At 41.0% G+C, this 26,994-nt stretch overlaps 2 protein-coding genes across 5 annotated transcripts in view; one reads left to right on the forward strand and one right to left on the reverse strand.

Annotated features, from left to right (window-relative positions):
- CFAP52 (cilia and flagella associated protein 52) overlaps positions 1-22,341 on the reverse strand; it is a 56,285-nt gene extending 33,944 nt beyond the window's left edge. Inside the window, exons 1-6 of one of the 2 annotated variants that reach the window (XM_003791096.1) lie at positions 22,203-22,341; positions 11,241-11,440; positions 10,407-10,543; positions 5,769-5,897; positions 3,329-3,428; positions 1,988-2,104 (exon numbers count right to left, since the gene is read on the reverse strand). In XM_003791096.1, the coding sequence (XP_003791144.1) occupies positions 1,988-2,104; positions 3,329-3,428; positions 5,769-5,897; positions 10,407-10,543; positions 11,241-11,440; positions 22,203-22,272 (753 nt within the window). In that variant the 5' untranslated portion in view covers positions 22,273-22,341. The remainder of the gene's footprint in view (positions 1-1,987; positions 2,105-3,328; positions 3,429-5,768; positions 5,898-10,406; positions 10,544-11,240; positions 11,441-22,202) is intronic. The other variant, XM_003791097.1, reaches the window with a different exon arrangement.
- Positions 22,342-23,250: 909 nt separating this feature from the next.
- Positions 23,251-26,994, forward strand: part of STX8 (syntaxin 8) — a 294,548-nt gene continuing 290,804 nt past the window's right edge. For 2 of the 3 annotated variants that reach the window (XM_023513962.1, XM_023513963.1), the window contains exon 1: positions 23,291-23,412. In XM_023513962.1, the coding sequence (XP_023369730.1) occupies positions 23,396-23,412 (17 nt within the window). In that variant the 5' untranslated portion in view covers positions 23,291-23,395. Of the gene's footprint in view, positions 23,413-26,994 lie in introns of all 3 variants that reach the window. The other variant, XM_003791260.2, reaches the window with a different exon arrangement.

Consider the following 26,994-nt stretch of genomic DNA (forward strand, 5'->3'; position numbering starts at 1 on the left):
GGTCCGGGCTGGGGATTCGAACCCGCCACCTTAGGTGTATGTGGCTGGCGCCTTAGCCTGTTGAGCTATAGGTGCCGAGCCTGTAGAGCAAATATTTAAGAAGATTTCCAAAATGAGTAACTGCTCAAGATCACTAGATATTCAAACCAGATGTCTCCAGTGAACCTCCTATACCTTCATCCCACAAGCATTATTTTCTTCCCACCCATGTAAAAGTTGTCTTGAAGCCATTGCCCACTTACCACCAGACCTGAATGGGTAGCAATTAAGGCATCTGTAGGAGACTTAAGTGTCAAAGGTGTAAGACACACTAAGACAGCCAGCATCTTTGCTGCAGAGGCACTTAATCCCCCAGTACTGAGAAGGTAAGGAGTATCCAGAGCGGTAATTTTATTATTTTATTTTATTTTATAAATCTCATTTTGTTTTCCTTAATAGAGTGCCATAGTGTCATAGCTCACAGCAACCTCAAACTCTAGGGCTCAAGTGATCCTCTTGCCTTGGTTTTTCATTTTTAGTCGGGATGGGTTCTAGCTCTTGTTCAGACTGGTCTCAAACTTGTAAACTCAAGCGACCCACCTGCCTTGGCCTCCCAGAGTGCTAGGATTATAGGCATGAGCCACTGCGCCTGGACAGAGCAGTAATATTTTTTTGTTTGTTCTTTTTTTGTTGAGACAGAGTTCTACCCTATGCCCTGAGCAAGTAGCTCACTGCAACCTCAGACTTGGGCTGTGGACATCTTGCTGCCTCAGCCTCCAAAGCTGCTGGGATTACAGGCGCTCGCCGCAGCGCCTAGCTGGGTTTTTCCATTTTTTTCATGAGTTGGGGGTCTCTCTCTTGCTCAGACAAGCCTCAAACTCCTGAGCTCAAGCAATCCTCCCGCCTCAGCCTCCCACAGTGCTGGGATTATAGGCATGAGCCACTGGGCCTGGCCAGAGCAGTGATTTTTTTAACTAGTGTTCTACTGAGCCCTTTGGAGGCATCTCAGGGTTGGGAACTGGCAGGGCTATAAGCCTTGCTTACCTTTAACCTGATCCACTTTGCTTTTATCTGTTTAATATATTGGAATTTTTCTCCTAAAAATAATTTGAAAAACTACACTTGAAAAGCTACACTTACATCTCCCGTGGAATTATCTCTAACCTCTTCTCTACTCTAGTATAGCTTTCCCCCTCTTTTTATAGATCTCTTTAAAAGTTCGAATATTAAATGATTACATGATTAAGAAAACTCTGACATTTCCCCAGGAACACAGTGCAACATTTCAAAGTTTCGTGAGAATATCTGCTGAGTGGAAAAGTATCTAAGCTTAGTTAGAACCATCTGTTCTGTTATCAGAAATGAGATCGGCAGGTGCAGAACCTAGCACAAGCTTTCAAATTCAAAGTTTCGTAGAAACAGCCCTGGTAACATTCTAGGGTGCTGGAAATAGTAGCACTTACTATACAGAATTATCCTTTGAGGGTAGGTTTTTTAGTTTGGTTGAAGTACCAAAGTCTCTTACTGTCTATGAACTGGAATTGTTAGGAATTCTGTAAATATAAATGGCTGGCTATTGCTATATCTTACTCATGACTTATAACTCCAGTTGAGGCTGAAATCTAAGACCTAGGTATCAGAATTGAAAAAAAATTATGTGCAGTATATAGTCTTATAGATCAAAGAGTAGACTTCTCTTGCCTATGGCGACTGGCCTGGAATCAATGTGGTTTCAAATCACAAAGCAACAGGCCCTAGGCTTTGAAGTGGTGAAAAGAAGTGTGGTTCTGATTCCCTAATTTAGGACGTCTAGAAATGTCTTTGCCCTGAATGAAAACCAGAGATGAGAGCTGCAGAACTAGCCGGTGCATCTTCCAGACTTAGGTGTGGACTGGGGTCCATCACTGACTTTTTCCTTCCCCCCTACACTTGTCCCTAATTAAAGTCTGTGCTCCCAGTGGAGGGAGGATAACAGCAGGCAGTGCAGACCTTGATGGTCTCAACTCACCAGACTGAATTTTTCCTTCACAGGCCCAGTATCTGCGAGCAGTTTTGTCCTGGGGTTCATTTTTAGAATATCTCCAGTTGTGGTGCCAAGGTAGAAAAAGCTATCATCGTCGGCCATCTGGGGAAGAAGGAAAGAGAAAGCTGAAGATCTGATTTCCTTGGGGATGTTCACAAGCCCCTGATCAGGAACGGGAAGAGCTTTCTCTGAAACGCCATGAAGACTTGCAAAGATGTTCATGGCTGCTTCTGTTTCCCTGGACTGCAAGGTGGGTCATTATAGCTCCGGGACGCCACACATAGAACTGGAGGCAACGAGCCTGTCCATGTCACCTGAGGTCTATTTGTGTCTGGTGTTCACAAGCACACTTTGCCAATTCTGACTCCCGAGACACCTCCAAAGGGGTCCTCAGATGAAGGTGTGCTCCTCCAAAGAGGATACGCGTTCCCTTTCTCTCACATTTCCCAAGGTCTATATTCACAAAATGACAATACACTAAATGAGAGAAATCAGTCAATGGAGGATGAAGTTATACAGACTGAGTATCCCTGATCTGAAAATTCAAAATCTGAAATGCTTGGAAATCTGAAACTTCTTGTGCGCAAATGTGCACTCCAAGAAAATACTAAGCATTTTCAGATTTCAGATTTTTGGATTAGAAATGCCGAACTGGTTAGTAGAAGGCAAATATTCCAAAATCTGAAAAAATTCAAAATTCAAAACATTTCTGTCCCCCACCCCTTGGATAAGGGATACACAACTTGCATGTATGAATGCATGAATCCACATTAAATATGCTTATAGTTCTTTTTCAGCAGAGAAACAAAACACAATTTATTTGAAATGAAGCATTGGCTTTCTCAGAGAGATTGGGAAAGTGTCCTCATCGAGAGTGAGAGTGCACTAATATTAAGTGAAAAAAATACACATATTAATAACTTCTCTTTATGGAAGAAACTCCACTTCAACAATGAGTTTCATTGTGAGAAACTTTTATTGCCTGTGGCAGAAATAATATCAGTGTCCTGTGGGCTCTGCATGCCACCTGGCTACACTGCTTTACTCCAGGTGGGGCAGGCATTGGTGTCTGATGACAGTCCAGATCCCAGCAAACAAGACCTACCTGCTGTGTCTAGGCAGCGCCTCCCTGACTCCTAAGGGAGGTCCTGATGTGAGACTCTCCCTCACCTGTGCTTCCTCAATCACCTGCCATATGTCCATGCCTCACCTTCCTGTCTCCAGCCCAGTGTCCACACACACACACACACACACACACACACACACACACCTTGGTCAGTATTGTTAACAGGAACACATTTCATAGTTACTTAATGTAATACTTACTCCAACACTCATGACTACTCTTTTCATCTGTCCTGTTTGGCATTCAGTTGGTCGGATTTTTCTGTTTGGAAGATCCAGTTCCCATACTCGAATTGTCCCACTACCAAAAAAAAAATCATAATCAGGGCTGGGTGCGGTTGCTCACATCTATAATCTCAGCACTTTGGGCAGGAGAAATGAGACTAAGCAACTAAAAGGTAAACAAAGTTATCGCCTAACACAGGACTTGACATGTGGTTTGCATTTAATCATTGTATGTTGAATTAATCTGAATTTGTAATTCTATAAATATGTCAAGGTCAGCCTCATGGGTGAAGGCTTCAGCTAATACCTTAGGCTGAAAAGATTAAAAGTCATCAAGTTTGGTTTTTATCTCTTTTGTTTTTTAGCTCCTAGAATTACACACAATAAATACACATATGTATTTATATATATATAATATGTTTTTTTTTTTTGAGACAGAGTCTCACCATGTCCTCTTAGGTCAGCGGTTCTCAACCTGTGGGTCGCCATCCCTTTGTAACAATGAAAATACATTGCAGCATTAGGAAGGTTGAGAACCACTGCCCTAGGTAGAGTGCTGTGATGTCATAGTTCATAGCAACCTCAAAGTCTTGGGCTTAAGTGATTCTCTTGCCTCAGCCTCACAAGTAGCTGGGACTACAGGCACCCACCACAACGCCCAGCTATTTTTGTTGTTGTTGTTATAGTTGTCATTGTTGTTTGGCAGGCCTGGGCCAGGTTTGAACCACCAGCCTGATGTATGTGGCTGGCTCCCTAGATGCTGAGCTGCAGGTGCCAAGTCAATTTTTTTTTTTTTTTTGAGACAATGTCTCACTCTGTTGCCCTGGGTAGAGTGCAGTAGAATCATCCTAGATCACTGCAACATTAAACTCCTAGGCTCTACCAATCCTCCTGCCTCATCCTCCCAAGCTGGGACTATAGGCATGTGCCATAATGCTTGGCTAATTTTTTCTATTTTTAGTAGAGATGGGATCTCACACTTGCTCAGGCTGGTCTTGAACTCTTGAGCTGGAGGGATCCTCCAACCTCAGCCTCCCAGAAGGCTAGGATTACAGGTATGAACCACTAAGCCCAACTCAATAAATATTTTGAATGTACTTCCCAAATTAAAAAAAAGAAAAAGCTATTCCATGATTTTCCTGGTAGATGTCATTTAGATGCTTGAAATGCTGGAATTTGTAGGACATCTCATGGGGACAAAATAATGGAATAATAACTTTGTCAGTTATTAGTGAGTATCACATGAAATTGAAGCAGCCTTAGTCTATGAATTGTCTTAAAAATCTTTTTGGTAAAAAATTCAAGTTTTGATTGTTTCCCAGGAAATTTCTCCACGGGCTTTAGAATGGACCAATGCCTGCTGCTTAAGCAGGTAGAGGGTTGGGGAGAAAGAGCCCCATAAATTAAAGGCTTAGTCAAACCACTCTGCAAACCTGAAGGGAGCTGAAGAGCTTCATGGGCACCAGCAGCCTGGACAGATAGAGTAGGACATGGTCAGCTGCGTTACTGTATGAGAGTGTTGTTCTAATAAAATTGCTCAGTGAGGTCTGGCTTTCCTAATGACTGGTTAGTTTCATGGCCTCTGAATAAACAAGTACACTCATCGTTAGCCATGGAACAAAAGCACGCTGCGTGTTACAAGGTGGGGACAGGAAACAACACAGATGTAGGGCAGCACAAATCCCCTCATGTGGCTGGAAGAGGAACCAATGAGGTGGACTTTCAGATGGGCGGCCTCAGATAGATCAGAAAGAACTGTTCCACCCAACATACACTTTAACCCTACATTTTCAGATTGCTCCTCTTCCAACTGGTGTATGACATAAAAAAAATGCAGAAGATGCTGTTATACATGTTTAACCTTTCCTTCAAACTCCAAACAGAGCTCTGTGAATTAATGTATTCTCTCAGACAGATGCTGGCCTCTGTTCACACATCCAGCTAGGTCACCATTAGCTGGTTAAAACAGACCCTATGAGAAATTGCCTTCTATGGCTAATAGTCTAAACATCTGAGATTCCCTGGCACAGTTAATTTGCAAACTACCATTTCATGAGACCTTAATCAAGAATGGGTGGTAAAAAACATTAACCGGTAAGTGAATCTGCAACTGTGTAAATTTACTTTGTAAGCATTGATCGAAGATAATGTGTTTTTAGTAATCAGCAAGAACTTGAGATGAGTTTAGCAAGTAAGCAGAATCTTCTCAGGGGTAATGACAGAATTTTCAAATAACCATATTTGAAATATTACTTTCAGCAAAAATAACATTTAATAACTACAATCATGAAAGCTATAATGAAAGGTACCTATCCAGGAATAAAGGCATGTTCCTCCAGATTGGAATGACCGTGTTTTCTGTTCAAGAAAATATAGTGAGTTCTGAGTTCTGCGAACTATGGTGACAGACACATACTTGCCAGCAGTCACAAACATCTCATCTCGGCACTTTGAGAAGACCACCGAGGTGGCGTTTCCGACACTGAGGCCAGCTGCAGGGCTGCCGCAGATGGCATCTCTCTTGGCTATGCTCCACACCACTACACTGTCAAAACAAGAGGTGCAAAAAAAAAAACTCAGGGAAAAGTAGGCTTTCAAAATATGAAACAATTATTTTGGTTGTTCTAGAAAGATAAACCAAAACAGGTCTACTTAAAAATTAACAACAAAATAACACTGACCTTCCCGTGCCCCCAGCATCTATTCAATCCATACACTGGATATTAGAAGACAAATGGGTCACACTTTTAAAAGTTTTGAAGGAAAAAAATTATGAGGCTAGAAAACAGTGAGCCCATCAGTAAGGTCTGATGCTAAAATCAAGACATTTTCAGACATGTAAGGCTTTAATGTTTACCACTCATTTATCTGAAATAAAATTTTTCTTTGGTATTTTTTTTTAAAGAATGCAATAAAGAGGACATCCTAAGGTAGAATTCTCAAACTTGAACATGCATCCAAATCAGAATCAAAATTATTAAAACAGAGACTGCTGGAGTTACTGATTCAGTACGTGGGATCCCCGAGGGTCACCTAACCCTGACCATCACCACTCTGTAATGATACAGAGTCTCATTTGGTCACCCTCGGTAGAGTGATTTGACATCACAGCTCACAGCAACCTCAAAGTCGTTGGCTCAAGCAATTCTCTTGCCTCAGCCTCCCCAGTAGCTGGGACTACAGGTGCCTGCCACAACCCCTGGCTATTTTTAGAGAGGGTCTTGCTTAAGCTCGTCTTGAACCTGTGAGCTCAGGCAATCCACCACCTCGGCCTCCCAGATTGCTGGGATTACAGGCTTGAGCCAATGTGCCTGGCCTGGAATTTGCTTTTCTTAAGTCCCAAGCGATGTGGGTGCTGCTGGTCCAGGGACCACTCTTGGAAGTGCTGCTTCAGGGCCCCATTTCCTTCTTTCTGGGTACAATCATACAACTTAGTCCTGAACCAAATAGCGTTCTTAGATAATAGTAGTAAAAATGCTAGGGAGGAAGTATTATGTAAACATTTGAATTAAAAAAGAGAATGAAATGTTACAAACCTTGTTAATGTAAAAACATGATTATCTTTACTTCCTAACTTTACATATAGAATGTATTCTGGCAGGTGGTCTAAAACTAAGGTATAACAAGATCACTAGGAATGGGGAAACAGGAGCCATAAATTCTTCTTTTTTCATAGTGAGAAATTGACAGATACCACACTAAGTGAAAAAGTGAGAAATAAGGCACTTTAAAATAATAACTAGATGATGAATCAAAAATCAACTACTGTTAAAAGCAAGTGCCTCATATCCAAGAGAAATGGCAACATAAGTCCACACGAACTCTTAAGACATGAGCATTTATAACACATTGTTAATAATAGCTTAAAAGTAAAAAAGACCCAAAAGTCCATCAACTGATTCATGGATAAAGAAAATGTGGGCTACATATATAATAGAATATTATTTGACAATAAAAAATAAAGTACTAATAGATGCCACAAATGGATAACCTTTGAAAACATCATGCTATGTGAATGAATCCAGTCACAAAAGGTGACTTGTTGTATGATTCTGTTTACCTGAAATGTCTACAACAGGCAACTCTATAGAAACAGAAAGTGGATTAGTGGTTGTCTGGGGATGGGAGGAGGAGGGATGGAGAGTTACTGCTAATGGGTGTGAGTTATTTTGGGGAGGAGTGTTGAAAATGTTTTAAAATTGATTGTGGTCATGGTTATAAATTCTGTGAATACATTAAAACCATTTTTTTTTGAGACAGAGTCTCAAGCTAGTCACCCTTGGTAGAGTGCGGTGGCATCACAGCTCACAGCAACCTCAATCTCTTGGGCTCAAGCAATTCTCTTGCCTCAGCCTCCCAAGTAGCTGGGAGGCCCCACCACAACATCCAGCCATTTTTTTTTTTTTTTTGGTTGTCATTATCGTTTGGCAGGCCCGAGCTGGATCTGAACCTGCCAGCTCCGGTATATGTGGCTGGCGCCCTAGCCTCTGAGCTATAGACACCCAACCCATTCATTTGTTTTAAATGGGTAGGTTTTAGGGTATGTGAAATATATCTCAATAAAGCTATACAAAAAATTTAAGTGCCTCTGGAGAGTGGACAGAGGTGAGGGAGATACGCGGTGTAGCATCAGAATTTTGGATCCTTTTGCATAATAAGACAACAGAGTTTCTTTATAAACTATGACCAGGCATAGCTTTAATTTTTCAAAGCCAGATTTAAATTTTGAAAATAAATAAAAGGCTCTAACATCGTGAGTTGGCCAAATAGATTTCAGCACATCTTACCATGCAGTCATTGCAAAGCATGAGATATACCGTATTTTGCCATGTAAAATGCATTCCTGCATATAATACATACCTATGTTTTCCCCCCAAGCTTTCAGGAAAATGCCTCCCAAGAAAGTGGCCAGCTCTGGGGAGGGCTAATGCTCCCCTGGTAAACGTGCCAATCGCACCGCATTCCTGCAGCTGCCACCACATTCGTGTAGCTGCCCTCCCATAGCCTCCTGCTCTGTGAAGTCCACCCCTCTCCTCTCTCCTGGGAGCCCTTCCCTCCCAGCCCCATAGGGTCTGTGGCAGAGATGGCCACATGTGTGGCTGGTGGGGAGGGAGCTTCTGATGCTACTCAGCCTGTAGACAGCCAGGTGAGTCCCTGGGGCCCAGGGCTCAGGTCTTGGCCCTCGCCCTGCACAGCTGAGCCTGCCTTGTCAGCCCTACCACCACCTCCTTCCCAGATTGTTGATCTGGGTGGAGGCCACTCCCAGATCCTCCTGTACTGGAAACTGGTGCAGCTGGTGAGCCCAGGCAGGAGGATACAGCAACCCAGGAGGCCTGCTGGGCTCCCCAGTTCCCAGCCCATACTACCCATGTATAATGTACATCCTTATGTTTCCTTCAAAAATTTGGGGGAAAAATGCACATTACACATACAAAATATGGTATTTGTATGTGTATACACACAGAAGGTATTCTTACTGTAAAGTTAGTGAATAATCAGGCCGCATTACAACACAGATAGCATGATAACGTTAATGCAAAGCTTCACAGATTACAAAATATAAAAAACTATAGACTGTCCACTACAGTCTGCAACTTCTCATCTGTTTCTCTCTGTCATGCAGAAGGGAGCTTGCTGGAGTGGAATGGACACTTCCCACACGGTGAGGGGTGACCCCAGATTATCTGAAACCAACCAGCAGGGCCCATCCGCGTCAGGACAGTGACTGTGGGCGGTGGGGGGGACATGTTGCGTTCTAGTACAGCAAGGTTTGTTTGTCTTTCTTTCTTTTGGCTTCTCAATATTTCCCACATTTGTGTAAGCAAATTTTAGATAGGCTAAAATCCAGTTTAAAATTTAGAGATTTAACAGTTTTGCCAGATTAACGTTGGTTAAGGGGCCATTTCTCTCCCCCGGGGCCTAGTCTGTAGCAGGTGGGCTCGGGCTGGCCTACTGGCCGATCTCCAAGTATCAGTAGGGGTGAGACCCAGGCATCAGTATTTTAAAAATCTTACCAGATGATTCCAGTGTGCACCCAAGGCAGAGAAAAACTGCTTTCAGTTGAGCTAAGAATGTTATTAGGAGATTTCTGTACATATTTCTTATTAAAAGCAGTTATGTGGTAACGGCCCAGGGAAGGCGTGAATACTTATGAATGGCTAGTGAAAGAGGAAATCCTGTGAAAATCTGACTAGCTATATAATAGGAGAAGAACTGTTAATATGTAACTATACATAAATGTAAATTTCCATTGAAATAAACCTGTGAAACCCAGACAAGAAAACATGTCAAACATGTCATGTGTAGGAGTACAAAATCCTACCCAAACCTCAGGTGTTATCATTTTTCTCCTACAGACCACGTTCCTTTAACATCACTAGGAATATGTCCCGCACTGGTTGCTCTTCCTAATGTAATGATCTGAAATATACTTTCCTCCCACCCCAGTTTTGTTTGTTTGTATATGTTCTCTGCCTATTAAACTTGACTGTAAATTAACTCAAGGGCAAAGATCATGTCTTGGTAAGGCAAGTTAAAAATGCCACCTCTGGTGTCACCTTGCCAGGGTTTGTCTCCCAGCTCTGCCACTTACCAGCTGGTGACTTTAGTTCCTTATCTGTCATATGGCAACAGAAGCGTCCACCTTACGGAGTTGTTGCAGGGCTTAAACTAGATACTGTGATGAAAACGTTCAGCACATACCTGCCACATAATATGTGCTTAAAAAAATTTAGTTGTTGTCTGTAATGAGGATGACAATGACGGTGATGTCTTTCTTTTGCAGGAATGGAGCTTGGATTTGGCTGATATTAGAATCATCTGGGAAGCTTTTACTTACTATAGCATAGTTGTACATATTTGGGAGCACATCTGATATTAATATTTTACTGTCTGTAATACAATGTGTACTTACCAAATCAAGATAATTGGAAGATCCATTGCCTCAAACACTTGACACTCAAATACAGATGGGCCAATAAAGAACCCCTGAGGGCACTTAACACTTTTAGAGATATACCTGGTAGAAAATAACTAAATATGTTTAGTTTGTTACCTTCCATCGTCTGGGCCTCCTAGCGATAATAAGTACAGATCATTGGGTGAAAAGGCCAGAGCTTGAATTTTGCCCTTGTGAAGTGATAGCCGAGCAATCAGCTCCCTTTTCTTATAATCCCACAAAATGATATCTGCCTGGAGGCAAGAACACAACATTAGATAGGTAGGCTTTGAAAGACTGAGGAGATAGCTACCTCTCTTGGTGAAAAATAATCTGTAATATCACTTTCCTTTTCTTTTTTTCCTCCAAGACACCAAGACAGAGTCTTGCTGTGTTGTCCAGGCTGGTGTACAGTGGCAGGATCATAGCTCACTGCCACTTCCAACTCCTGGGCTCAGGTGATTCTCTGGCCTCAGCCTCCCAAGTCCCTGACGCTACAGGCATATATCCCAGGCTCAGCTAATTTTTAAAATTTTTTGTAGAGATGGAGGTCTTACTATGTTGTTCAGGCTGGCCTCGAACTCCTGTCCTTAAATGATCCTCCTGCCTTAGGCTCACAAAGGGCTGAAATTGCAGGTGTGGGCCACTGTGCCGGCCCTAATGTCACTTTTCTAGAAATTCGATCATGTTTTATAAACACGACAGCAACAAAATGGAAACAGTTTTCAGCGGGGACTTTTGTTTCTGAGCAGTATCAGTCCCAAGGTGCAACCTCTGGTGTAAAAACACCAGGTCCCTTTACTCTCAGCCTGACAGAATGAAAAGGAGTTGAAAGAAAAATGAAAAGGAAGACGAACAAAGGGTACAATGCAGGGCAGCAGAGAGCTAACAACCCCAAGTGGGGCAGCACCTCTAAATAAATTCGTAAGGAGTTATTTTCACTTGGTTCACCTTGAACCCCATGAATGTGACTTGTCCCGAGGCGATGTAATCTCCTCTTGTGGAGATAGCCAAACAGGAAACATTGTTGCCATGACCTTGCAGGAAATTCTGCTCATTGCTATTTATTGCCTGAATGAGAACTGTGCAACCCAGTGGATAAATCAGATGCTCCTGGTCAGGATGGCATTTGAGACCTTTGGGCACGTGTCCTAAAAGAGAGAGATTAAAAGTCATGATAATCGGGGCAGAAATGACTGATTATTTTCTACTTGAGTACAAAAGACAACACTTTTGAAACAAGCCTTAGTTCAACTAAAATAGGTTGGGGGTGATAAGTAATTTTATTCCCCTAATAAGAAGGTTGGTCGAATACATGGCTTCTCGAATTTTAATGTATATAAAAACCCTGAGGGAGCCTGTTAAAAACCAGATTCTGATTTCAGCTCTGGGGTGGAGCTGAGATTCTATAATTCTAATAAGCTCTCAGGTGATGCCCAGGAACCTCAGTTTGGGCATCGAGGGCCAATTCTTGTACTCTTAGGAAGCCTGAGTGCAGGCAGCAGGAGCAGCCTGATTGGGTGAGTGCACAGACACAGGGAATGTGAATCAACCACTCAGGCAAACATCTGGTAAAAAAACAAAACAAAACAAAAAAAACAACTTGGCTCATTTTACTTTGCATACGTGGTGTAACATCCTTCAGTTCATCCATGTTGTTGCAAATGATTTCCTTCTTAAGGCTGAATAATATTCTACTGGATTATACTTATTTAATACATTTTCTTCATTCATTCGTTGATCTGTTGATGGACACCCACATATTGGCTACCGTGAATAAAACTGTGGTGAACATGCAGATGCAAATATCTCTTCAAGACACTGATTTCATTTTATTTGGATCACATGCCCCATGTCAGCTTGCTGGGTCATATGCTGGTTCTATTTTTAATTCTCTGAGGAACCTCAGTGGACAACATTTCTTTTTTCTCCACATTCTCACTAACACTTGTTATCTTTTGTGTACTTAAGATGCTGCAGTTTCATTGTGCTTTTGATGATAATTAGAGGTGTTGAGCAACTTTTTATATACCTGTTGGCTATACGTATTTTTTGAACCTGGAGGACGTTATACTAAGTGGTATAAGCCAGACAGAGAAAGACAAATACTGCACGATCTCACTTATATGAGATGTGGGATCTGAAAAAGCCAAACTTATAAAAGCAGAGGGTAGAATGGTGGTTGCCAGGGGCTGGTGGGTGGGGAAACAGGGAGATGATGGTCAAAGGCACAAAGGTTCAGTTATGCAGGACGGGTAAGTTCTGGAGAACTAAATGTACCCTGTGGTGACCACAGTCAATAACACTGCATTTCGTACTTGAAATTTGCTAAGAGAGTTCATCTTAAGTACTCTCATCACACACATGAAGAGGTAACTATGTGAGGTGAACATGTTAGTTAGCTTGATTGTGGGCATCATTTCACAATGTTTATGTATATCATAACATCATGTTGTATACCTTAAATCTACATAATTTGTATTTGTCAAGTATATTTCAATATAACTGAGAAAAACTTATTTATTTTCTTATTTACTTTTTTTGAGACAGAGCCTCAAGCTGTCGCCCTGGGTAGAGTGCCATTGTGTCACAGCTCACAGCAACCTCCAACTCCTGGGCTTAAGCGATTCTCTTGCCTCAGCCTCCCAAGTAGCAGAGACTACAGGCGCCCGCCACGACACCTGGCTATTTTTTGGTTGTAGTTGTCATTGTTGTTTGGTGGGCCCGGGCTGGATTAGAACCCGCCAGGTCAGGTGTATGTGGCTGGCACCTTAGCCGCTTGAGCTGCAGGTGCAGAGCCAAGAGAAAAACTTTTTTAAAATTTGGGTTTCAGTTTTAAGTGGTTTTCAGGCCCTCTGAAAAGCTTAAGACTTTTCACAGTGAGAACTCTTTCTTTAGCTCTCACACTCCAAATATTTGCTAAGAACCATCTCAACAATTATAACCCCTTATAATATGTCCTAATATGAAACAGGCCCTTCCTTATTATTCATCTTTGTTCAGAATTTTCTTTTTCTGAGACAGAGTCTCAAGCTGTCACCCTGGGTAGAGTGCCATGTCATCATAGCTCATAGCAATCTCCAACTTGGGCTCACGCGATCCTCTTGCCTCAGTTATTTTCTAATTTTAGTAGAGACGGGGTTCTCACTTTTGCTCAGGCTAGTCTTGAACTCGTCAGCTCAAGCAATCCACCCACCTCAGCCTCCCAGAGTGATAGGATGATAGGCATGAGTCACCGCGCCTGGCCTGAATTTTTTTGTTGTTGTTGCTATTAATCTTTATATTTATTTTTACAGCATAAACTTTAATATTAGCTTGCCTGGTTAGAAATCATGTTTGCATTTTTAGTGAAATTAATGTAGGGATAAGGCAAAAAAGGTAAGTTGACAAGGCCTAAGGGCAGCCATTTTGGCTGATACCAGACCCTAACCACCCTGAACAAGGAATGGCCAGCAAGTCAGCAGCCCATGACCAACCATGGATGGATGAATTCCTAAGCTGGAGTCCTTACCAACTATTTGTGCTTAACTTTCTGTGACAACCGTTTGTAATTAACCACTGTGGCCTGACCACAAGACAATGCTGACCATGTACAGGGTTTTTAAACATTCAGAAAAGTTATCCTTGCCCCATAAGGGCTCCCTCTCCTACTTGGGAAAGGACCCTTCCTCTATGGAGTAAGATCTGTTGTCTGTCTCTGTCTCAGTGAAAACTTTCTGTAGCCAAAGGACTTGCTCTCAAATTCATTCCTGCAAGGAGTTTGCTTGGAGAGTTCAGAAGCTTTCCTCCCTTCATTGGGGTGCCCCCTGCATCACCCTTCTGATGACCCAGATAGGACAAAGGGAGACCCCACCTGAACCCAAAATTAAGCCATTTGGCATTATTGAGAAGTTGAGGGACAGTTGAGTCTCCCTTTGTCTGGTTTGGTAACCTTGAGTTCTTGGACTCTTTCATTCTCATTCGAATCTCGGAACTGAGTGTTTTCTCAATTTCAGATGAGTAAGGGAGGTGGCTGCAGGGTCTCTGACTTTGTAGCCAGGGCCTCTAACTTTATGTTCTGTTGTCTGGGTGTCCTGGACAGGACTACTGCTGGCCAGTCCCACCTTTAGCTGCCAGCTCCAAAGACCCATGTCTTTCCCACTCGGTTCTTGAGATTTTCCTTCTGAATTAGAGGACATAAACTCACTCCATCCGCCTAGCTATAGCTTCCCCGCTAACAGGGTGGCAGAGGTTTTAATCCCCTTGCAGTGAAGATTCTAGTAGTTGGCAGACACCAGATAACCCTGGCCTCAGGAAATGGTGGGATATTTTCCCCCACAAAGCAGGAGTCCAATAATTCAGTTTCTTCCTCGGCTTCTGCTCCTCAGTTTCTTGTGTTTTGAATGATGACCCCACTGACCCGTCTTGCTCTGTAGCGCATACATTCATGCTCTGTTTATTTCACTGTTGCATTTATAACCTCCGCTTTGGCCATTTGGGCAACTGTTTCCATTTCATATAGGGCAGGGCATTTTCCTTGTTTACTTTGAAATTCTTTTTCCTTTGGTGTGGAGAGATTCCTTATTGTGACTCTGTGATGCCAGAGCCATGTAACTTCAGTGACCCCAATTTGGAGGTTGAAACAGGTCTTTTGGGGACACTAGTTGGCTGAAACAGGCCACATGTTGTCCCTGGGTTTCCCATGGGGTTTTGGCAGTTGGAAAAGAGATCCTCGCTGATTTGCTTAACCCTGGATTTGAGATGGGTAACTGCATTAGCAGCTGGTCCGCATTTGTCTCTTTCTTACTGAAGATGAAGCCGCCCTGAGCTCTCCGTCAGCATTTTTCCGGCGGCTGCCTCTGTTATACCACTCATTTCCAATGACCTGTGTTTGACTGCCCTAAAGTGAAGACTTATCATTTTTCCCCAGCAGCTGGCTGATTATCATTCCTTGGGTTGTGTGTTCTGCCACTGTGAACAACGCCACTGGGACAATTGGCAACAAAAAGATTTACTACATTATTATTACTGCACGTCAGCAACATGTGTCCAGGACTCTTAGGCCCCAGCTTTATCTTTGGTTTCTTAAGTGAGCTGGGTTTGTAATTTGCTCAACTTGCTTGGGATCTCACAAACCTGTCTATTATCTGTTTCTCTTCCAGTAAACTTTCTGTAGCTGGTTGGCCACCTCTCCAAGTCTTTCCAGCTTGAAGCCCCAAATCCACTCATCAAGGAGTGCACTCCATTCCGAGTGCTTTCCTTCCTTCACTGGGGGCATCCCCTGCATCAAGATGGTATTAAGTGTATAGATTAATTTAAGGAAGAATAATTTTTATAATAATATATTATAGTGCCTCTCTAAAAACAGGGTATGTTGCTCCATGTCTCTCATTTTATGTCTTCCAGTAGCATTTTCCATTTATCTTTATTACCATCCCACACACAGCTTATTACATTTATTCCTGTATGTTTTGGGGTTTTTTCTTTTTCTTTTTTTTTTTGAGACTGGGTCTTGGTATGTTTCCCAGGCTGGTCTCGAACTCCTGGTCTTGAACTCATGGGCTCAAGTGATCCTTCCACCTCAACTTCCCAAAGAGCTGGGATTACAGGTGTGTGCCACTGCAACTGGCTTATTCCCCAGTTAAAAAAAAAAAAAAAAGCTTTATTGTTGTATTTCCTTCCCCATAAAAGAGTCATACATATTTATTAATATGGTCTTCTGAGTTTTAAATGAATTGTTCTTTTATACAGGGTGGCCATAAAGTTCATGTGCCATTTAAAATAGTGTGCGATTTTAAATGGCACATGAACTTTATGGCCACTCTGTATTTAACTCCTTCTGGAATTTCTTTTGGTACATTATGTGATTCTTACAGCTAAATGGATATTTTTGCTTGGATGGCTGAATGTAGTTATTGAATACATGATTGCTTTCATTTTAATTGTGAGCATTTCCTTTTTCTGCAGTAACTTATAATACCACGGTTTGTGTCTGAAGGGCAACCTATTCCTACTAAAAACGTATCTATTTTTTTCTAATCGCAGGCTCCTTATAAACAATCATATGACTACCCACATGGAAAAAGCAAAATTAGATTTCTGCTTCACACCACAGGCAAACGATACTTTCCAGGTAGATCAAAGACCTAAATGTGGCAAACAAGACAATGTAAACACAAGGCGTAAGAAACGACTTGCTAGCCATGACACAAAAAGCTCTGAACAGAAAAGGCTGATATATTTATCCTGTTATATTAAGCACTAAAAACTTCTAATGACAAAAGGCAAAATGAAAGGACAAGCCCAATCTAGGTGAAGATATTTGCAATGCACATTAATAGACGAAGGATTATCACCATAATATACAAAGAACTTCCACAAAGCAACAAGAAAAGCACAAACTTCCCAACAGAAACATGAGCAAAGGATAGTGAATGGGCAATTTATGGTGAAGAAAATCCAGAAGTAAATAAACAAAGAGGTGTGCAATTTCACATGTAACCAGGAAAATGCAAATTATATCAAAAATGAGATACCATTTCACAACCACCATAATAGCAGAAGTTAAAAAGGCTGACAGTATGAGGCATTGATGATAATGTGGAACAAAGAACACTCATGTGCTGCTTGGTGGGAGGGAGAACTGGCAGAGTCACTTTGGCAAACAATGTGTCTATGTTGATGACGGATGAATAGGCACCTACATGCCCCAGGGCCCAGCTATTCTACTCTTAGCTATATAACCTGCCCAGAGATAACCTTGTTAACATGTAGGTGTGTCTTTCTTCAGATTTACTTTCTTTGCATTTAGTAACTAGTGTTCTTAGTTGCAAACAAGAAGGGTCAACTCTGGCTAAATTTAGCAGAAAAAGGTATTTTATGGAAGGAATACAGCTTACAGAATTGATAGGAAGTGTAGAAAATCACACTTGAAAAATGGGCAGGATTAATGAGAAGGCAAGACCCAAACTAAGGACCTTTCATTGCCACACCTCTCAAGATTTGAGGAAACACTGGACTCCCACTGCACTCTGCTCCTCTGCATCAGTTCCTTAAGGTGGAACTTCTCAGTGGGGACATCTGATTGGCTGAGCCTATTATATCACATCTCTCTCTGCTGCCAGGGAGGTAAGATGAGTAAATGCTTTTAGGCTCTCACCAAAGGCAGTGGAACCCGCTCCTGCCTATCTTGGGGTGCTCCTCAATTAGAATGGTATTCAGATATTAAGTAGCCAAAACTAGACAGGTCCCCTGCAATGAATATTCTTTTTTCTCTTCTCCATACATACTCACACACGCTAGTCTCTCTCCCTGCTTCTCTCACACAACACATACACACATAATTTAAACTATAATAGGCTCATATCATACATACTATTAGGCAAATTGTATTTTACATTTAATGTATCTTTGACATCTTTCTTTGTTATTCCAAATAGATCGACCTCATTTTTTTTTTTTTTTTTGAGACAAAGCCTCAAGCTGTCCCCCTGGGTAGAGTGCCGTGGGGCTTCACAGCTCACAGTAACCTCCAACTCCTGGGCTCAAGCGAGTCTCCTGCCTCAGCCTCCCAAGTAGCTGTGACCACAGGCGCTCCACAACTTCTGGCTATTTTTTTTTTTTTTTGGTTGCAGCCGTCATTGTTGTTTGGCGGGCCTGGGCTGGATTTGAACCCACCACCTTAGGCGTATGTGGCTGGCACCTTAGCCACTTGAGCCACAGGCACCGAGCCAGATCGATCTCATTTTTCTCAAGAGTTATACAGTATTTAATCATACAAAAGGATTATAATTTTAAAAATAATTATTGGAATGAAATTCACATAACACAAAATTAGCCATTTAGCACAAATAATTTAGTGGCATTTAGTACATTCATAATATTGTGTAACCACCATTTCTATCTAGTTCCAAAACATTTCTGGACTATAATCTTTAAAACTAATTTCTTACCAAGTGAAATTTTGGTTATTTCCTCTAATATTTCGGCTATTCTAGACAATAGCACAGTGAACCTACCTATATACAATTTTTTTCTGAAAAATTGAACAAGTGATTAAAATTCTTAAAAGCACAAAGAGTATCCTGATTAAAAATTGTAATAAATACTGCAAATCTGTTGTTTAAAAGGTCGTAAAATTTATACTGGCAATGGAAATTGAGAACCATTCCTTACTCTCACCATACTATTATCTACATTTTTAGCTTTTGCCAGTTTGAGATGTTAAAAAAAAGAAAAGATTGGTTTAATAGCATTTTTAAACTTTTTGAACTAATAGCAATTTCTATTTTTCATTTATATTTCTTTGCCCATTATTTATTTCCAGGGTCTGGCTATTTTTTATAAAGGGCCATAGAGTAAATATTTTAGGCTCTGTCAGCCATGTTCCCTTTTGAAGCTACTCATCTCTGCGAGCATAGTGTAAAAACAGCCGTAGTCAATATATGAATGAATGGGTAGGGTTGGGTTCCAATAAAACTTTATTTATAAAAACGCATAGTGGGCCAAGTTTGGCTCACTTGGATATAGTTTGCAGACACCAGATCTATTTTGTTGTTGTTGTTGTTGTTGCTGTTTTTATTATATAAGAGCTGTTTGGATAGAACTTATGGGCTATCTACTCTGGTCAATTGATGTGTGTGACCAAACTCAATAACTACAGTTCTATGAAATGTTTTCACATTCAACACTACTGTATTTAGTTTGCTTAAATAATAAATTCATGCCAAAATACAATACCTAGAAGTATGAAGTACAGTTATTAATACATATTGACACCTTCAAGTTAAAATTCAAGTTTAATAATGTAACACTATAGTGAATTCTAGTATTATGATAAAAGAGGCCTTCATTTTGATTCTAATTTGTTTCCATGTGAAGTCTGAAGTCAATTACCTGGTATTTAAGACCTCTGAAATATAATCCCAGGCTTTCTTTCCTGTGTTATTCTGCCAGTCCCTGAACAAAATAGCCATGTCCAGCTATTTGCCATTCACCAAAGAGGCCCCCCACTCTGAACTTTTTCTTCTTTGACTCCTCATGCCTGCTACCTGGAATATTCTGCCTTCAATCTTTACCAATTGCTTCCTACCCAATTTTCAAGACTACTTGAATTTAAAGATCAACTCTTTTAATCCTAGAATGGAATCTCTTCTCCCAGACTTTCATAAAGCTTTGTCTATTATCTTTTCTGAGAGCTAGTACAGCCTTTTCAAATAAAAAATTTTCATTGAAGACAAAATACAGAAAACTCAATAACATTTTTTTACCAAGAAGTATTTTGCATTCCAGATGTCTCCCATGTACTTTCTTCCAGTCTGTTTCTCCCCAAAAGGTAGTCACTGTTCTGACTTCTACTCCTGTAGGTTAATTTCCCCCATTTTAGAACTTCACATGAATGGAATGATATCATTTAACTCTTTTGTGTCTGGTTGTTTTCATTCAATATTATGTTTGTGAGATCCATGCATGTTGTTGTATAGTCATAGTTTCTTCTTTTTAATTGCTGCATAGTAGTCTAGCGTATGAGTACTGTATATTACAATTGATTTGTCCTTTATATTTTCTATGGATGTTTTGGTTGTTTATAATTTTTCTTTTGAGACAGATCATTTTCTGTTGCTCCAGGCTAGAGTGCTGTGGCATCCGCCTAACACGAAGCAACCACAAACTCCTGGGGTCAAGTGATTCTCCTGCCTCAGCCTCCCTAGCAGCTGGGACTAAAAGAGTTTGCTGCAACATCTGGCTAATTTTCCCATTTTTCGTAGAGACAGGGGTCTCACATTTGCTCAGGTTGGTTTTGAACTTCTGAGCTCAAGAGATCTTCCCATTTTGGTCTCCTATAATTCTAGGATTACAGGTGTAAGCCACTGCACCTGGCTGGTTGTTTCTAATTTTTAGCTATTAGAAATAATGCTGTTAGAAATATTTCTGAACATGTTTTTGTATATATTTCTGATGCCTATATGACACAGCATTTGGAGGATACATCAAAAATCTTTAGGATGTACTCAGCATTTATCCTAAGAAAGAAAGTTAAAGGACTAAAAGATTTAGTTGTGCAGATATTTTTTGTAGCATTTTAAAATACATGGAAATTATGTTAAATTCTTAAAAGCAGGGTATTATTTAAATAAATTATGGCACAATGTGCAGTAGAATATTAAATATTACATTACAATTATGTCATATAGTATATATTTTTATTTCTTTTCTTAAAAATAGGGTTGTTTTATTATTTCTTATATTTATTGCTAAGGAAAGATTTATATGACAGACTGTTAACTGAAAATAAAATTCTGATTGTAAGAGAATATATACCACACAAGTCCACTTTTATGTTTAGAGGGAGACTCTTGTCTTTGTTTCTTTCTTTTTATTTTCTTTTGCAGTTTTTGGCCAGGGTGGGGCTTGAACCCGCCACCCTAGGTATATGGGGCTGGCGCCCTACTCCTTTGAGCCACAGGCGCTGCCCTGAGTCCACTTTTATTTTTTAAAAACGTATTTTTTACATGTATATTCAAACATAGCACACCAAAAGTTTGACAATGATATCTTTAAAAATATGATGGCTGATTTTTCTTTTGGTTTCACTGTATTTTTTCAGTTTTCTAAACTCTTCTTAAAGAAGATTGTGGATTGATCCCCTGTATTTTCAGCCCATAACATACTATTCGGCGTATATTCCGGTTTCTCTGCAAATCATATAAATCTTTTGCCTTTTACATACTATTTGGCACATAGTGATTCTAACCAAATGTATATTTAACTGTATGAAAGAATATAAATGATCACAAAGCCAACAAGGTAAAAACAATCAGTTTGGGCAATTTAAAAAGGCAAGGAATTGGTAATTGCCACAGAAGACATCAGGATATAATTTACCATATATTTGCTATTAACTCTCTACAAAACAGCATGAATTCGGTTGCAGAATTCAATGTATGCAGGTATACACTGGCTCACCAGTGACCCTTTGCAATTCAGTGCAGGCTACTCAATTCCTTTACCAGTGATCTTTAAACAGGTCTTAAGATGGCTGGTATTTCAGATGTAAGGTGTCTACATTCTATCAAATTCTGTTAAAGTAAAAGGAGAGTCAGGAGCTGGGTCCTAGAATGTGCTTTGAAGTTTAAATGGTGACTGTTTTGCATCTTACATTACTATAATTTTAAGGCTTTCAGGCATCACAACACATTTTTTAAAAGGGATTGCTTTTTCTCATCTCCCCAAAAGAAAAAAAAAAAACCAAAACGAAATAAACAGAACTCCAGCATTTTTCTCCTTTAATGTTCTAAAAGAATAGGCAGTCACAAAAAAGATTTGAACAGAGACCCAGCCCTCCTCTGATCAAAACATCTACCCCTTCAGCTCCCCCTAGAGTCCCCTTCTCCTTCTGTCTTGGTCTGAAATCCTCACCACTTAGAATCCTTTCTGGTTAGAGGACCGAGCACCCTCTAAAGCTGTCGTTCAAACACAACTTCCCTTTCTAACCTCTTCTCATTAGTATATCAGCTGGGATTTCAGAAGATTTATTAGTTAGTCCCAGGGGCTGGCACAACATCCAGTGGTTACAGAAGGGACAAGGGTTTTGCGGGATGCGTGGGGCCCTCAGCCAGTGAGAAGAAGGGTTATAAATACCCTTACTCATCTGCCCGGACCAAGGAGGAAGCATTTGATCGCTTTTAGGTGCTGGAGCTTGTCTGAGCTGGTAAAAGCCATCCCATTCCCTGAGGTTCAGAGCAAGGAAGTGACTTTTCAAGGCCTTGGGGCTGGAGATTCTGTACTAGTCGCCCCACGCTTGGTCCTAGCCAGGGCTGTTACCATTGTCCCTCACTGCCTTTCAGGTGCCACCCGGTGTCTCACTGTCCCTATTTGCACTAAACGTCGTCGGGGTTTCTAAACCAGCTAGTCCAGAAATGCTGGAGGCCTCACCATTGAAGCCGATCACGGCGTCAAGTTCCAGCTCCGCCACCTGGGCCTCGGGCGAAAGTTGGTCTTCCATGGCTTCTAGACTCTACTCACTCGGCTCACAGCCCGGGAGGGTGCTGCGTCTACTGGTCGTTATGGTAACGCTTTTGCGCATGCGCGGCAGTCCATACCCGCGCTGCAAACCCGCGTTGGAAGTTCGAGTTGGTTTGTACTCCTGCAAGAGAAGGGAGGGCTTCCTTTTGCTATTTCTCTGGGGATGGCATGAAATGTGCAGAACTAATTCCTCCGTCCCTCTAAAGAGTTAGTGACTTTTTTGGCAACGATATAACCAAGCACTTAATGAATAATATTTTAAATATATGTAATAAAGCACAGAAGAATTGGTGGGAAGGCTGTTATAAAATAATATATACTGGCTTGGCGCCTGTGGCTCAAGCGGCTAAGGCGCCAGCCACATACACCTAAGGTGGCAGGTTCGAATCCAGCCCAGACCCGCCAAACAACAATAATGGCTGCAACCAAAAAATAGCCGGGCGTTGTGGCGGGCGCCTGTGGTCCCAGCTACTTGGGAGGCTGTGGCAGGAGAATTGCTTGAGCCCAGGAGTTGGAGGTTGCTGTGAGCAGTGAAGCCATGGTACCCTACCCAGTGGGACAGCTTGAGGCTCTGTCTCAAAAAAAAAAAAAAAAAATATATATATATATATATACACACACAGTAATTGATATTTCTTTGGGCCCCTGTTTGAAGCAGTATAAAACAATCTTAAAGCTTTTCAAAAAGTTTTATTTGGTATAATTTATATATCATAAACTTCATTTAAAGTCAGCGTTAGTAAGTTTACGAACTTAGTAAGTGTGCCCCTTTGACCACAATCCAGTTGTTTTGTTTTTGAATCAGGTACTGCTAGAGATCTTGCAGTTCCGGCTCCTGCGAAAATGCTTAGATTCTTTCAACAATTTTATTTTAATTGAGCCCAGCAGTTCGCGTCTCCTAGTTGGAGTAGATTGCTCGAATCTTCTGTCCCCGGAGGAGCAGTTCGCTTTGTGTGTCATAGGTCTTAGACCTCAAGGCATTCACTATGCAAACTCCAGGCTCCGGTCGCGCACTGGCCGAACTGCGGGAAGTGAGCCGCGCGGGCCGCCGTAGTCAGCTGCTGTAAGCAGGAAGTGTACGAGCAGAGGGCGGAATCTGCAGGATGGCACCGGACCCCTGGTGAGCCCCGGGTGAGGGCGGAGGTGAACCGCTGGACCTTCGGGGAGGCCGGGCTTCCAGGGAGCTGGAGATCACTTAGCATTGCCGCTGGAGGCTTTTCGAGATGAGGGGAAAGGGCAGGGAGACCCCTCCTGATTAGGGGGACTCAGCCACATCCCACTACCCTTGGTCTTTGGGTCTTTGCAGGGGTAGCCCAAGAAGACCGGGTGGACTCCTAGGGAGCTGAGGACTTGAGCCTAATCTCTGAATATTCCTATCCTTTTTGGGCTGCATCTCGCTGCGGGGATTTCCCGCCCATCCTGTTTGTGGAGCTGACTAGTGTAAGGATTCCTGTAAAAATGAAGTAAAAGTAACCTTTTTGTGGAATGTCAGTCTTTGCGATGAACCCCCTCACTTTGCTGGTGGGGAATCCGAGGTTCTGAATGTATGATCACCAGCCAGTTAGTAACCATTTGAGGCTAGGGAGGGTTTGTGTACCCTTCAAAACACTTGTAGGAATCTGAAAAGGAAATTATGCACTTGTTCATAAAACATTCCTTTCCTGAGTTAAATATAAAGACTCTTCCTTTAGCTGCAGTTTTTGCAGTAAAACAGTAGCTGATAAGGGTCATTTATTCAGTCCCAAGGACTGAATGATGAAAGCTATGAGTTCTAATCTTAAAGAACATAATGCTGTAGCGTAAAACTAAACCTTTCTGTTTAATAACTAAAAACATAGCTCCATAAAGTTCTTGTTAGAGTGTATGTTTTATATTGGTACTTCTATTGTAGACAGTGTGGATGCTAGAAGAATGTGTTCCAAGATCAAAGTTAGAGTTACCTGGAATCTGGTTTATTTGGCCAATTGCCTAATTTAACACTGATTTTGTTCACCTAATTTTTTCTTTTTTGAGTCAGAGTCTTACTATGTCACCCTGGTAGAGTGCCATGGTGTCACAGCTCACAACAACCTCCAACTCTTGGGCTCAAGCGATTCTCTTGCCTCAGCCTCTCAAGTAGCTGGGACTACAGTCACCTACCACAGTGCTTGGCTATTTTTTGGTTATAGTTGTCATTGTTTGGCAGGCCTGGACTGGATTCGAACTCGCCAACTTCAGTGTATGTGGCTGGCGCCCTAGCCACTGAGCTACAGGCGCTGAGCCTTTTCACCTAATTTTAACAGTGTATACATTTCTTTTTTTTTTCTTTTTTTTTTTTTTTTTTTGAGACAGAGCCTCAAGCTATTCCCCTGGGTAGAGTGCTGTGGCATCACAGCTCACAGCAACCTCCAACTCCTGGGCTCAATCGAGTCTCCTGCCTTTGCCTCCCAAGTAGCTGAGACCACAGGCGCCTGCCACAACGCCTGGCTATTTTTTTTTGGTTGCAGCCGTCATTGTTGTTTGGCGCCGGGCTGGATTCAAACCCGCCACCTTAGGTTTATGTGGCTGGTGCCTTAGCCACTTGAGCCACAGGCGCCGAGCCTGTACATTTCTTGATAGAAAGTTTAGATAATATTGAATATTTATAGCGGAGAAAATAAACAGTACCTTTAACTTTATCATTTGGAAATGGCCAGTATTGACTTTTTACAATGAATTAATTACTTCAATCTGAATTTACAGGGTGGCCATAAAGTCCAGGTGCAATATAAAACAAAATGGAGTATTTTTCCACGTTATTGAGCATTCTTTGAAAACGTCATTTTCTTTTTATTTATTTTTTTAATTTTACATATGCATGTGTTTACTAGGTTTCCACTTTTTGCCTTCACAAAATCAAAAAGCCTTAAAATTTAACAACAATAACAATGTTTAAGATAAGAACTAGAAACAAAAACCTTGTAAAGAGTGAGTGAAGATAAAGACATTCATAAGAGAAATCAGACAATTGCTGCAGTGAAATATTAAGCAATAATAATAATAGCAATGCAAAGAAAGTAACATTCTCATTGTCAAATAAGAGTATGTCTGTTATAGAATGCTTTGACTCTGAGGTTCAGTATAGAGTCATTAATTAACTTTTTCTTCTTATTTTTTCCCAAAGTCTCAAAAAATAGACAACTAATATTTATAAATAAAAATAAAAGATGATTTCAAAAACAGATTATGCCAAATCTTATAGACAACAGAAAGAGAAGAAATACTTCAGAATCATTCTGCTTGGTTGATGCCTGTGGCTCAAAGGAGTAGGGTGCCAGCCCCATATACCAGAGGTGGCGGGTTCAAGGGTTAAAAACCCATATACCAGAGTTTTTTTGGCCCTGGCCAAAAAAAAAAAAAAAAAAATCATTCTGCTTAATCTGGATACACCTGATATCAAAATTGAAAAAAAAATATAAAGAGGAAATTACAAACATAATTCACTTTTAAATCAGGGTGCAGTATCCTGTATCCTAAACAACATATTAACAAGTTGAAGTAAAAATTAATGTTTAAGTAATGTACTTTAGTCAAAATCGAATCCAATTTATGTGAGAATTAGTCACTATTTTCTTGTCCTTACCCTCACCCCCTCCGCATTATCCTTAGTGAAGCATCACAGGAATGGAGAAGTATGAATCCTATGTATTCAACTTTGATATGAGGACAATTAATGACAATGAAGGACATGGTGGGGCATGCGGGATGAGGAGAGCATACGGAGAAGTAGGGAAGGGGTGAGGGTAAGGACAAGAAGAAAAAAAGAAAAAAAAAACCCCATCGTTTTCTTATGTGGTGTAATAGTGCACCATATAATGACTATAATTTATTTTTCTCTTCTTACATTAGGTTTTTGTTCGTTTTGTTTTTTGTTTCTTTTCTTTTTTTACTATTGCAAAAGCAGTCCCTTTGTTCCATCTCTTGTTTCCCTGGGATCCCTTCCTAGAAGTAGAACTAATTGGTTCAAGGGTGTGAGCATTTTTAAGTCCCTTGAATACATATTCCTAAATGGTCCTCCACCTTTTAGAACCTAATTCCCTTGGTTTGTACATGAAGTAGGAAATAAACCTCAGAGATAAGGAAGAGGCCTCCTGGTTATCCAAGCAGATTGGTGGAAGCTATCACAGGCCCCCACCCAAGCCTCTAACACAGATATTGTTGACAAAGCATTTGTACTTTTCTGTTACTCTCAGTTTGACTAAATGGCTTTCTCATTAGACTGTTGAAAGTGAAAGGGTGGTGAGGGTTATGGCCTACTATGCTCCCATCAGCTACCTTACAAGATAGGCTGCTGATTAGGAGGGTAAAAAAGAGTATGGAATGGGACTTTGAGAAACCTATATAAATAGATTCTACTGTAGCTTTGCCTTTATGCTACTGAAAGTCATAGGTCACTGGTGCCTCCCTCCTGGGTGATATTTTAGTGTTTAGGAATGGAATATAGCCGTTGCTGTTTTAATGGCCTACTAAAGCAAGGGGGTAAGCTCTGTATATAAGCTTGTTCAGTAGAAGTAGCAAGTGATTACTGTCTCTGAACTAGTTCTTTGCTAAAGTTAATTAGCTTTACCACTGGGCAACTTACTTGTTGATGATATACTGTTTCTGGGAAAATTACAGTTAAACCTCAATAGTTTCCTGTTCTAATTGGACATTTTTATGTTGGCAGCATAGTCTTTCTTTCTTT

Source organism: Otolemur garnettii, unplaced genomic scaffold (assembly GCF_000181295.1).
Source record: "Otolemur garnettii isolate 467f Iridium unplaced genomic scaffold, OtoGar3 scaffold00046, whole genome shotgun sequence".
NCBI classification, from domain to species: Eukaryota; Metazoa; Chordata; class Mammalia; order Primates; family Galagidae; genus Otolemur; species Otolemur garnettii.